Source organism: Aegilops tauschii, chromosome 7 (assembly GCF_002575655.3).
Source record: "Aegilops tauschii subsp. strangulata cultivar AL8/78 chromosome 7, Aet v6.0, whole genome shotgun sequence".
NCBI classification, from domain to species: domain Eukaryota; kingdom Viridiplantae; phylum Streptophyta; class Magnoliopsida; order Poales; family Poaceae; genus Aegilops; species Aegilops tauschii.
The window spans coordinates 8,860,081-8,873,496 of NC_053041.3; the positions used below are offsets into that span (position 1 = coordinate 8,860,081).

At 43.5% G+C, this 13,416-nt stretch overlaps 1 protein-coding gene and 1 pseudogene across 1 annotated transcript; both read left to right on the forward strand.

Moving 5' to 3' along the window:
- The first annotated feature begins 368 nt into the window (after nt 1-368).
- LOC109785466 (disease resistance protein RGA5-like) lies at nt 369-7,647 on the forward strand (annotated as a pseudogene).
- Nucleotides 7,648-9,750: 2,103 nt separating this feature from the next.
- On the forward strand, nt 9,751-10,878 carry LOC109785465 (probable L-type lectin-domain containing receptor kinase S.5). Its single transcript, XM_045230913.2, has one exon. The coding sequence runs from the start codon at nt 9,790-9,792 to the stop codon at nt 10,597-10,599; it is 810 nt and encodes a 269-aa protein (XP_045086848.1). The 5' UTR covers nt 9,751-9,789; the 3' UTR covers nt 10,600-10,878.
- The last annotated feature ends 2,538 nt before the right edge of the window (nt 10,879-13,416 follow it).

The window sequence follows — 13,416 nt, forward strand, 5'->3', positions numbered from 1 at the left end:
ACCCGGAGTGTTGTGGAGATCATGACGTACGTTGTCCGTTGCTCGAACAACATGCAATTTCCTGAAACTGCATCGTTAACTCAGTTGAATGGGGTGTTTTCACTTACTGAAACTCCGGTTTATGGTCTGCGTTGGATCACGGCAGTTTGTAAGCATCTGCAACAATCACTCTCAGTCAGATGCATGTAACAGTTTTACATTCATAAAGAGCTGGCCATTCATTTGTGTCTGGACATTTGCACGTAATTCAGATAGTGCCAGTGAGTCTATATTTTGGCAAAACAGACATAGTATATTCGTGGGCGAGTTCTTTCAGCAAATCAAATATTTCCTGTTATATATATATATATATATATATATCCTCTTTTTCTAGTTGTAGGGTGGATATTGCTTTGAAAAGCAAAGAATCAATTGAGTCCAAGCCGGGATTATATATTCTTTTAGGAAACCCGGATTACTGTTGGTTTAACGGTGTTGGTAATTATTTGAAAACTAGTAGTAGTAAGATGCACCCGGAGACGAGCATTTGGCTCAGGGGCATCACGGAAAGGTAGACAAACGCGGATGTGAAGTCTTCGCCCGCAGACTCCCTCCAGGTCAAGCCTCCATTGTCCCTCGAAAACAAAAACAAAAAGGTCAAGCCTCCATTGTGGGCACGGCCTTCCCCCCCTCCGCATTCCGCCTCTCAAGCCCCCACCCTCCCCGGAAGTACTTCTCCGGCGAAGTACTCTTCCCGTCAGGTTCTTATCCATCCCTGGTCCGCGGCGCCGCTTCCCCGGCAGAGAAAGGTACCTACCGTGAGTCGAAGATGGTGATAAATGGGGACTCATCCCCTGGTTGGTTAGTTAGTACTAGATCCGTATCCTCCATAGATCTAATCAGGGGATCCCTTTTTCTTCGATGCTTTTTTTTTGGTTGCTCACTAATACAGGGGGAAAAGCCCGTCCGCCCGTCTATTTCAGACATTTCAGATCGACGTCTCTTTCAGATATTGTTTCACATAGATAAAAAAAACACATAGATGTGTTTTTCTTTTTGCAATAATCGAGAGAAAAGGCCCATCAGTCTCTTTCAGACTTTTTAGATCGACTTCAGACTTCATATAGATATACTAATTTTTTCTGCAATCGCTAGTTCTTCAATTGCCCCAAAAAACATAGTACTGTATTGGTTTCAGTCGACTTTTTGAACCTGTTTATTTTCCAGGCAACTGAATAATAGTAGGTCCAAGTTTTCTCCTAATTTGAACGGACGGCTAATGAACAACACTAATTATGCATGCTTCAGGAGAATAACACCTAACTTCCACAACCGAGATGACGGACGGCGGCCAAGGCAACGAACTTGCTGCTCTCGAGAAAGTGTTGCTCGACGAAAGTGCGGATCCTGTCGATCTGCCTTTCTCGCTTCTCAAGGCCATCACAGGAAACTTCTCTGAAGATAATGAAATGGGCAGCGGCGGGTTCGGAGCGGTTTACAAGGTAAGCAAGCCGACCCTCCGCTCTGAAATTAATTTACCGGAGACAATCTAGCTGACACGGTTCTATGTGAGGTGCAGGGAGTGCTTCAAAGTGGTCGCACTATCGCCGTGAAGAAGCTCTTTGAGATGTACGAGATCCTGGACAAGAATTTTGCAAGCGAGGTCACCTGTCTTGCCGGGGTCAGGCACAAGAATACCGTGCGATTTCTCGGATACTGCTCCGAGACGCAGCAAGTACTGATGCCATATGACGGGAAGCGTGTCTTGGCTGATGTGCGGCATAGGCTGCTCTGCTTCGAGTACATGCCCAAAGGGTGCCTTGCTGACTATCTCCCCGGTAAAATCAGATCAGCCTTTTGAGCTTGGGTGGTTCAGCCTATCTCTCCGCATATATATAGTGCTAACTATTTGTTATACTTAATACTCTCCACAGATGCAGCTTGTCGATTTCAGTGGATCACACGTTATCAAATAATCAAGGGGGTCTGTGAAGGCGTGCATTATCTTCACAAGCAGCGTATTATTCACATGGACCTCAAACCTCAGAATGTACTATTGGATGACAACATGCTGCCCGGAATTACGGATTTCGGTCTATCAAGACGCTTAAGTGAAAGCAAGAGTCGGGCTATCACTGAAAACAAGCATGGGACGATGTAGGCTAGCAATTTTCTTTGAGAACTTGATGTTTTTATCAGCCATCTACCAACTTTGTCGCATACACTTTATTCACTAATTGTACAAACTGCACTATTTTTTATGCAGGGGATATATGGCACCAGAATTTATAAATAAGGGAGAAATCACCTTCAAGACAGACATATATAGTTTGGGAGTTATAATAATGGAGATCCTTATGGGACATAAGGACTGCTCCAATGTTAAGGAGGTAATTATATTATACATGAGGTTCCAAGAAACAACATCATAGACAACATGCTTAGCACAAACCTCAATATTGTTGAACAGAAATGCAACACATATTCAATCAGAGTATTTAGTTAACAGTAGAATTTGCAAATGACAAGATTTGAATGTTGTCTTTGTACTGATCTTGCAAGAAACGTAAAATAAAGATGGTTCTGATTTCTGAGTCATTATGTGTGTCAAAAGATTACTAACACTAAAATCGATCAAGTGAGAAATTCAATTTTGTTTGTGGCAGTATCCTTGCATTTGGTCTCCAGTCCTAAATCAATACGGCGGTGTGCTTTTTCTAAAATGCAAGCCATGCTTTTTTGTAACTCACTAGGCTGTTAAACTGGCAGATAGTTGAAAGTTGGACGAACAAGTTCAGGACATCAGAGAGCCAGACAGCACTGGAACAAGTAAAAGTATGTGCTGAGATAGGGATAAAATGCATGAACTATGACCCAAGGAATAGGCCTGCTACATGGTTTATCATTAGTGGAATACTGGGTGATGTGGAAATTTCAAACTGGTCTATTACAAGTGATGTAGCTACCTCGACAGAAGGGCAGGTACAATTACTCAATAGTAAATGTATATGATCCACCATTTAACTATTTAGTGATTTGTCCTGACCTTCTTTTCATTTTTGTTGCAGATAGGCTTTGCCTCCAAGTTGGTGGATGAATTGAAGTTGATGGATGATTCCGCTGCAGCATCCGAACTGCAGCCATCAGCGCTGGAGGTAGAGCAGGAGGATGGCAAAGTGAGCCTAGAGAGTAAGGGGAAGGCAACAACAGTGACTGTGGCGGCTGGGGTGATGAGCACCCTCAGTGCCAAGCTTGCCAAGCTCATGGGCGACGAGTACATTAAGCGCAAAGAGGTGAGGAAGCAGGCGTCCTTCCTCAAGAAGGAGTTGAGCACCATAAACGCTGTCCTTGAGCAGCTGGAGCTCATGGATGAGCTCGCTCCAGTGGTAAAAAATTGGAGGGATGATGTCAGGGAGATCTCCTATGACATGGAGAATTGTATTGATGACTTCATGCGCCAATTTGGAGGTGAGAATGCTGAAGCAAGCTTCGTCGGGGAGGCTGCTGAACTTCACAAGAGGTTGTGCGAGCTTCATAGGATTGCCATCCAGATGGAAGAGCTCAGGACTCTTGTGGTAGAAGCAAATGCTCGACGTGAGAGCTACAAGATTGATGATTGCAAGCCTAGCTTTGTGGGTGTCGACCCTCGGCTGTCAGCGGTCTACCAGGAGGCAACTAGCCTTGTGGGCATTGACGGCCCAAGGGAGGAGGTTGCCAATTGGTTGATGGATACTCAGAAAAAACTCAAGGTTGTGTCTGTTGTTGGTTTTGGAGGTCTGGGTAAAACTACACTTTCCAAACAGGTATATGATAAGATCAGGGGGCATTTCAAGAGTGTGGCATTCATTTCAGTTTCACAGAAGCCTGATATGAGAGTGCTTCTCAATCGCCTACAATTGAAACTTGGGATAAGTGTGTCTTCTCATGATTGCGGGTTTGACGACATCATTGAAGAGCTAAGGAAGTATCTCGCAGATAAAAGGTAATTACTTACTTCCTATAGCCACTGGCATTGGCTGCTCATCTTCAATTTGAAGTAGCAAGTAATTGGTTAGTACATATTTTGGTTAGAGTTGCTTGCCCATGCATGTAGGAAGTTTTGTTGTTTTGTTGTTTTGTACGTTCGTGGTAGATATTCAAAATTTTAAAGAAAACATTAGAGCAGAAACACACCTTCGGAACAATTGATTGAAGTTTTGTATGTTTTTTCATTCAATGTAAAAACTTGCTTAGTTGTTTATTGGAAGAGACTCGTAGGGGTTGAGAGACAGGACCGAATACTCATAGGTGAAGAATGCTAGGTGACTACAATATACAGGCATAAGTTGACCAAATGATAATGAACGTTCTTCGGCCAGGCATTGTTATCCCGTTTTGAATATTATGTGATCATGCTAACTTAGCCATATGAGCAACATATTTCTTTCATCTAGTCCATTTTAATTTTTGATGCTTGTGTCTTCAACTTAGTCATATTCTGATACGATGTAACCTGTGCAAACATTTCAACAGGTACCTTATTGTACTTGATGACTTGTGGGATCAATCAGCATGGAATACTATTAGTCTTGCTTTTCCAGAAAATGGAAATGGGAGTAGAATAATAGTAACGACACGAGTGGAAGATGTGGCTAGTGTGGCCTGTCACAATGACCGTAAGTGCATTTACACAATGAAGCCCCTCAATGAACAGAATTCAAGAATGTTATTCTCGAACAGAGTATTTGGGTCTGAAGTTGTTTGTCCACCCTATCTTAAAGACGTTGCAGCTGAAATTCTGAAGAAGTGTGGCGGATTGCCTCTTGCAATTATCACTATAGCTAGCCTATTAGCTACTCAAGTGAGGTCAAGGAAACACTGGGAGAGCATAAGGAAATCTCTGGGTGCCCAATCTGCCACAAATCCTTCATTGAAAGAGATGAATAACATATTAAACCTTAGCTACACGCATCTTCCTCTTCATCTCCGGGCATGTTTTTTGTACCTTGGTATGTATCCTGAGGACCACATTATATGGCGGGATCATCTGGTTAGACAATGGATAGCTGAAGGCTTCGTCAGCAGTTTGCATGGGTCAGATTTGGAGGATATTGGCAGGAGTTATTTCAATGAGCTCGTCAATAGAAGTATGATTCATCCATCAAAAACTGAGTATGGAGAGGTGTTGTCTTGCACAGTACATGACATGATGCTTGATTTGATCCTAATCAAGTGTGTAGAAGACAATTTTCTAAGTGTGGCGTACAATTCTGAGGACATGGCAAGACTGATGCATGGCTGCAAGTAGAATGTTCGCAGATTATCCCTGAGCTCCATGGCTATTGGTGGAGCAACATATGAGTATGATATGGCTATTGCTGCTAGACTGCCACAAGTTCGATCATTTATATTGTTTGAGAATCCCATACCACCTTTTTTGTGGTTCAAGTATCTCATGGTGCTCATCATTGTTAGGGGAAAGGATATAGTTGACCTCACTGCTATTAGCCAACTGTTTCAGCTGAGGTGTGTGATGGTTAGAGTCTATGGGAAAATAGAGCTCCCTACTGAACTTGGTAAGCTTGTATACTTGGAGACACTGGACATACAGAAATGCAGGCTGGTAAAGAGCATCCCTTCAGATATAGTTCATTTGCCCCGCCTGTCCTATCTGGGTCTTCCAAATTGTACAGACCTGCCGGAAGGTATCGAGAATATGAAATCACTGCGCACTCTGCGAGAGTTTGACCTGGAAAAGATCTCCCTGAAGTATATTATGGATATCAGCGAGCTGACCAATCTGAGGGAACTGAGTGTGAAAAAAGAGTTCAGTTTGGGGACGCAAAAAGTTGATGCTTTGGCCTTCTCCATTGGAAAGCTCCGTAACCTCGAATGTCTGCGCATCTTTGGTTGCCATCTTGAGAGTGAGAACCTGCAGCTGGGCTCATTATCCAATCCTTTTCAACATATGGAGCGACTTTGCATGAGAACATGGTGGTTCTGCAGAGTTCCGAAATGGATGGATGGTCTCCATTGTCTGCGCGTCCTTGAGCTGCAGGTTGAGGAGACGTCAACTGAGGAGATTCATCTTCTTGGAGAGCTTCCCTCCCTCGTCTACCTCAACTTTGGAGCGGGTAAAATCCCTGCTGAGAGAGCTATATTAGGCACAGGACTATTCCTAGTTCTGGAGTATTTTTATTGTAGTTCTCGGAAAGACATTACAGCGTACCTGGGGTTCGAAGCAGGGGCTATGCCCAACTTACGAATCCTTTGTCTCAGTGTGGTGCATTGGGGTGGCACCATACCAGTCGGAATGGAGCACCTGTTGCACCTCCAGGAGATCCGACTTGATGGGGCCTTTCATGATGTTGTGTGCGCGTTCAAGGAGGCTTCGCTGGTGCACCCAAACCGCCCTTCCGTTAGTAGGTAAAGTAACAGCTTGTTGGCTCACATCTAGAAGATCAAGAACTAGATTTTTCTTGTAAACTAACTGTCTGTAATGGCTGTAACTCTGATTATTAATGAACGCATGCTCCTGATCTTCCCTATAATGGCTGCAATCCTGATGATTAAGCAGGTGGATGCATCATGTGCCGTGTTCTGATTATTTTGTGATTGGAAGATCATGAAAGCCAGGATTGAAGATGCATTTGGTCTAGTACGTACCATGCTTGCTTATACTTACTTAAACCCCTTGGTGTTAATTGCTAGGTCAGGTAGTTAACATTGTATGCCTGTGTACATAACCGGGATTGGACGGGAGCTGATACAGCTTTTCATGCTTGAAAGTGATACAGCTTTTTAAAGTGTCTCTCCAATCTATTTGTTCCTGTATGCAAACATTATGTTTGTGAGCTTTGCCTCATTCTGCAATTAATGTTCTTCAGGACTGGGCTCAAGCCTGGAAATAATGGGAAGATGGTAGCAACTGCAAGCAGCTAGTACTTGTGCAAACTCTATGGCCCATCTTGGATGAAATTATTTTGTATTACCATGTCTCTGAACATCGCAACAACACAAGCTTTTCAGCAGGGAGCAGCTCTGCCGATTAAATAGGTTCACAGGGTGTTGGTATACGTCTGAATTATTTGGTTGAAAGACAATTATCGACCATTTAGCCAAGGAGACGGCACCTCCTTGTAGCAGGTCGAGCACCAGCTGAGACTCCTCCTATCCTCCCGTTGTAGCAGAAGCGCCTTTGAGAATTTATGGAGCTCATTCCAGAGAATAATTGAAATGTCCATCCTTCTCTTTATACTTTGCTGTGATCTCTTCTTCTTTTCTCGTCCTTGCTAGCTGCGATCTCACTGCTGGGCACTTCAAACAGGTCCAAAAGTCAGAAATAAATATGGCCCATAAACAAATAATTAAAAAGTGGTGAATAAGAACATCCTCTTTTTCCATTCAACTTGGTGACTGACAAAACAATTAAAGCAGGCATATAAACAGTGTACATAATGCACCATAGTTTTCTGATTGGGGTGTGCACTCCTGTACTGACAGAAGCATGCAGGTGAGAGAAATCAGTACACTTTATAGAGATGCAGCTTGGAGAACATGCACAATATTTGTCTGTCAACACGACTGAATGCCAACTAAGAATACGGTCTGTCAGCGTGGTTGATTGATGTCCACTGCATGATTGATTTGGCTACCCTGTTTGAGTTGGCTCAACAGCACTAGTCCTGTTGTTTGTGATGTCATGCATGATGACTCTTGATTCTTGAATGGGTCTGGAATGATAATAGACATATGAACTAAATATAGTGAAGATGAATTAATCAAGAATGCCATATTATTCCAAGAAAAGCTCGGAGCTGCTTGAGAATGGATGATGTATTTATTTTAAACTTGGCAATTCATTTGTGAGTCTGAACATTTGCCACAGTGAGCAGGACCAAATCCTAGCTAGTATCATACATAATCTTTGTCTAGTGTTTTTTACATTGTTATTACCTGTATAGATTTTCCAGTTTCTTGGCTCCAAGATGGACTCCTTCATCTCTCTCTCTTTTCAGATAGCACTGATGAACTAATTAACCGAGGAGAGAATAAAAGCATTGATACCTGAACCTGACTGAGAGCTTGCACGTAGGTAACTTTCAGGACCCGTCCAGAAAAGACCTTCCCTGCATGAAATGGATTCAAAGATTCAACAAGAAGCTGGAAAGTGGGAATACTGTTTATCATATACTCCCTCCGTCCCAAAATAAGTGACTCAACTTTATACTAACTTTAGTACAAAGTTGAGTCACTTATTTTGAGACGGAGGGAGTATATGGCAAGCAGGCGGACCACCTCTGTTCAGGTGCCTGGGAAGAACGTGGCACACTCCATCCAGGTACCACCCAGCTGCCTTGAGAAATATTATGACAGAAGATCGTCTGTTCTCTTTTTTTCCAATCTGAGGCAAAATTTCAGATACTTTGGAATGGTCGGCCTCAAGAGATGTCTTCAAGATGAGCAAGGAATTTGCGCGACGTGTTAAGGTAGTCTAACCAAGCTGGTTCTTATGCTCTTTTTTACTTAGTTGGCTCTAGACAGTAGCCAAAATTACCTCCCTTGTACCGTGCAGTGCACCTCTGATCATTTGTTGACGCAAGTTGGAACATACATTTGGTGCGGGAATGCAGGCAGCATGTAAATGGTGCTGCGGTGCAAGTCCATGCTAGAGTTTCCTTGGCTATATCAACTTTGCAAATTCATCATATGAATATAGGACTATAGGTAGACCATGTAAAACAACATATGATGGAATAAAGAGCAGTGCAGATCAGGCCTAGTTGAGTCTGATCCAAACCATGAACTTATCCCCTTAAGAAATTGTTTAGAAGACAACATCTCCAAGTGTAGGGCAATCAAAATTTTGTCAAGATCTCCACACCAGCATAAAAGACAGAAACAAAAGCACCAAGTCCAAATCAAACGCGTGAATAAGATCATCAAGTTCAACGTTCCACAGTATTACATGCCAGTGGAGACTACTTGAGGGATGGCACCATCACTCACAAAAAAAGAAAGAGGTATGACACCATCAAGTTGTCACTGATCAATTTGTTCTACCTCTTAGCGTTTTTGTATGTTACATTGTTTTACTCGTTCAACAGCCTCGTTATTCCTCCCATAAGCCCCTCTTTTAGTTTGTCGCTAGGGGAAAAAAGGGAGATGATTGCATAGTCAAACATATTACTCTGAACATCTTGTTGCCGGCTGTATATGATGATTCCCATTGGCCATGTCTTGTCGAAGTATAACTTACATATATATTAAGTGAGTCGAGTTACAATACTTGTTTTCTTTGACTACATCATGTGGTACACTTGTAAATTGTAAGAGCTTTCCTGGAGACAAGTTCTGCATTGACAAGGAATCCAATATAAAGAATTATTGGATGAAAGGGATTTCTACCCAAGTCCATAGCTGGCACTATCATGCTGTGACGGATAAGTTTTCTTCCACCTATCCATGTTTTTTTATGTTAATGTCATTGTTCTGCTTGTTAAACAGACCTTGTTGTTCCTCTCAGATGTCCCTCTTTTCATCCCTCTCTTGTGAAAAGAAGGTGAGAAATCGCATAGTCAAACATATTGCTGGGAGTAGCATATGTCACAACATTTTGCCCGCACCGCTTCTTAGTCTAACATTGCGTTGTTTCTCCGCAGCTGCACAAATATTATCCAGGCATTATCCTAACGATTCCCATTGACTATGTCTCTTCCATGTACTTTGTCAACTCCTCCCCTCCTCCATAATGAGAAGTTTCAAAGTACAAGGATCATATAAATACTCCTCATTATTGAAGGTTGCAGGAAGCTATAGGAACCATTTAGCATGACAATGCCCAATACCAATAGCATGTTGAGCTTTTCCCATATAGCTTATGCAGCTGTTGTCGTCCTAGCCCTAGGCAGTAGAACTTGCAATTGCTTGCAGTTTACTTATCCCAACTTCAACACAATCAATAGGGATGATTTTAGTTTCAGCCCAGGCTCAACAATTGCAGATGGTGCCTTGCAGATCACCCCAAGTACCGGAAACATGGGCCACCAGTCAATGAGAGTGGTCTATGTAAGGGAGACCCTCAAGCTGTGGAACAGCAAGCGCATGGCGCCCACCTCGTTCAGGACTGATTTCCTGCTCAACATCCTCCCCGGTCAGAATGGGGCTGGAGAAGGTATGGCATTTGTGCTCACAAACAATCCATTGTTGCCTAGCAACAGCAGTGGCCAATGGCTTGGCATATGTAATGCCACGACAGATGGCACGAAGACGGACCCAGTAGTAGCTGTCGAGTTTGACACGAGGAAGAGCTATGAGGATGACCTTGACGGCAACCATATTGGCATCGACATCAACAGCATCAAATCTATTCGGCAGTACCCGCTTAGTAATGTTTCCATCATCCTCTCGAGTGGGACTGATGTATGGGTCAGTATTAGGTACCATGGCACATCGAAATTGTTTCAAGTATTTCTAGTCCAACACAGCATCCGTGGGCGGTATGTCTACCAAGGTGATATCTACATTGATCTATCACAGCTTCTGCAGGACAAGATATATCTGGTATTTGCAGGTTCCACTGGCAACTTCACCCAACTGAACCAGATAAAGTCGTGGAACTTCACCACGATAGATGAATAAGCCTGCGTTTCCTTGGCCTTCGGGCAGCAATTAGTGGGAGATGGAGCTGTCGGACGTCGGGTTGCCCTTCACGGGAGGGACTCGACAGCAGAACAACTTCCCTCATGGGGAAGTGAGTATTGTGGAAAGTTGTACTATTGTATTGAGAGTGTTGAGTGTTCACTATGGTGTGCTTGTGAAGTTGTACGTTACATTCATGCTTATTTTCTGGCCGAATAATTTTGTACATGTATCAGTTCTTTTTAATCACTTAAACCGGACGTACCAAACCAATGCTCAGATGATGTCTTATGATTTCTTAGCCGCTATAAACTTTTAATATACCAAAACAAGACTCTCAGATAAAATGGAAGACATATTATTCAGAGATTGCTTGTTGATGTACATTAAGAAAGAGATTGTAATAGGATTCTAGACAGAAACAACTATTGATAAATTCAATTGGGACGAAACATCGTGTAAGATTAAAAGATTACTGGGAGGTCTGAAAGCTGAATAAAACTATTGCTTGTTGATGATTTGGTGCGGCATACAAGAGTATATAAGAGGGTACAAACCGACTTGGGGTAGGGGTACAAAACTGACTTGGACTAGAAGTCGTATACCATAATGACTACTCTAACATCCCCCCGCAGTATCAACGGCAGGCTCGACGACGTTAAGACTGAAACAGATATCTTGAAACGGCTTAGTAGGCAGTGCCTTGGTGAAAATGTCAGCAAACTGAGCCGTAGAGGGAACATGAAGCACCCGAACCTGACCAAGAGCACCTTTTCACGAACAAAATGAATATCAATCTCAATATGCTTTGTGCGTCTGTGCTGAACTGGATTGCTGGTCATGTAGACTGCTGATATGTTGTCACAGTAGACAATAGTGGCCTGCTCAATAGGCATGTGTAGCTCGGAGAGTAACTGCTGAATCCAGATTGTATCTGCAACGGCATGTGCCACAGCGCGATACTCAGCCTCGGCCGACGAACGTGAGACTGTAACCTGTCTTTTCGAAGACCAAGAAATCAAATTGTTACCAAGAAAAACACAAAAACCGGAAGTGGACCTTCGAGTGTCAGGACAACCAGCCCAGTCTGCATCAGAGTATGCGGTAAGCGAGTTTGGAGAAGAATTATTGAGGTGGAGACCATGATTGAGAGTTCCTTTTAAATACCGAAGAATGCGTTTAACATGATTATAGTGAGGAACCCGGGGATCATGCATATAGAGACATGCTTGTTGAACAACAAAAGAGATTTCAGGACGAGTAATGGTGAGATATTGGAGAGCACCTGTTAGGCTACGATAGAGAGTAGGATCGGAAAAGTGTTCACCGGTAGCCGAAAGTTTAAAACTAGTATCGACAGGAGTGCGGGATGATTGACAGTCAAGCATACCAGCACGATTAAGAAGATCAAGAATATACTGGCGTTGGGAAAGAAAAAGGCTGGAGGAATCTCGAACAACAGCAATGCCTAAGAAATGATGAAGGAGTCCTAGGTCAGTCATAGAAAATTCAGATGTAAGAAGAGAGACAATATGATCTAAGAACTTTTGAGAGGAGGCGGTAAGAATGATATCATCTACATAGAGAAGTAAATAGGCAGTGTCAGAATTTTGATGATACACAAAAAGAGAGGTGTCGGAGAGAGATGGAGTGAAGCCTATTGTTTGAATGAAGGAGGAGAAGCGTTGAAACCAAGCTCGTGGGGCCTGTTTAAGACCGTAGAGAGATTTCTGAAGAAGACATACATGAGTTGGAAAGGATGGATTTTCAAAACCCAGAGGTTGCTGGCAGTAGACAGTTTCTTGAAGGGAACCATGGAGGAAAGCATTTTTAACATCATGTTGGTGAATGGGCCATGAAGAGGAGACAGCAACACTAAGAACGGTGCGAATGGTGCTAGGTTTAACAACAGGAGAGAAGGTTTCTTCGTAATCAATTCCTTGTTGCTGAGAAAAGCCACGACAAACCCACCTGGCTTTATATCGTGAGAGGCTCCCATCGGAGTGGAACTTTTGGCGAAAAATCCATTTGCCAGAAACAATATTTGTATTGGGAGGACGAGGAACAAGTTGCCAAGTGTTGTTTTGAAGTAAAGCATTATATTCTTCTTGCATGGTAGCGGCCCAATTGGGATCAAGTAGAGCAGTTTTGTAATTCTTTGGAAGAGAAGTGAGAGATACGGAGGTATGAAGGTTTAGGCGGTCTTGGGGTTGATGAAATCCTGATTTGGCCCTAGTACGCATGCGATGATCATTAATCGGGGCTGCTGTAGGAATAGCACGAGGGGGTAAGGTGGGTACTGGTGTGTCCGGCGCAGCGGAAGAGTCGGACGAAGGAGTAGGGCTGGGTGGTGGAGTTGGAGTAGGGGCCGGGGGTGTTGGGGAGGGAGCAGGGGTCGGGGGTGTTGGGGACGTCTCGGGTGGGGTGAGTGTATGGTTGGGATTGGCTATGGTGGGTGTTAATGGTGGTGGTGATAAGTTGTGTTCGGTAGGTAGGGGAGTATATAGTTGGAAAGGCCGGGGAGAGGGGGTGTTTGCGGAGCTAGGGGTGTTGGATGGTGTAGTAGTGCGTTGTGAGAAAGGAAAAATGTGCTCAGCAAACGTGACATGACGAGAGACATGAACGTGTCCGGTGTGAAGGTCGAGACAGCGATAGCCTTTGTGCTCGTCAGAGAAGCCGAGAAAAGCACATGGGATAGAGCGTGGTGACAATTTATTTGCAGAAGTGGCGTAGGCATTGGGAAAACAGAGACAGCCGAAAACACGAACCGCGGAGTAGTCGGGGTGGGAAAGAAAGAGGGAATAATAGGGAGTAGTG

Coding starts and splice junctions, on each gene's coding strand:
- LOC109785465 (XM_045230913.2), top strand. CDS start 9,790: ATGACAATGCCCAATACCAATAGCATGTTGAGCTTTTCCCATATAGCT.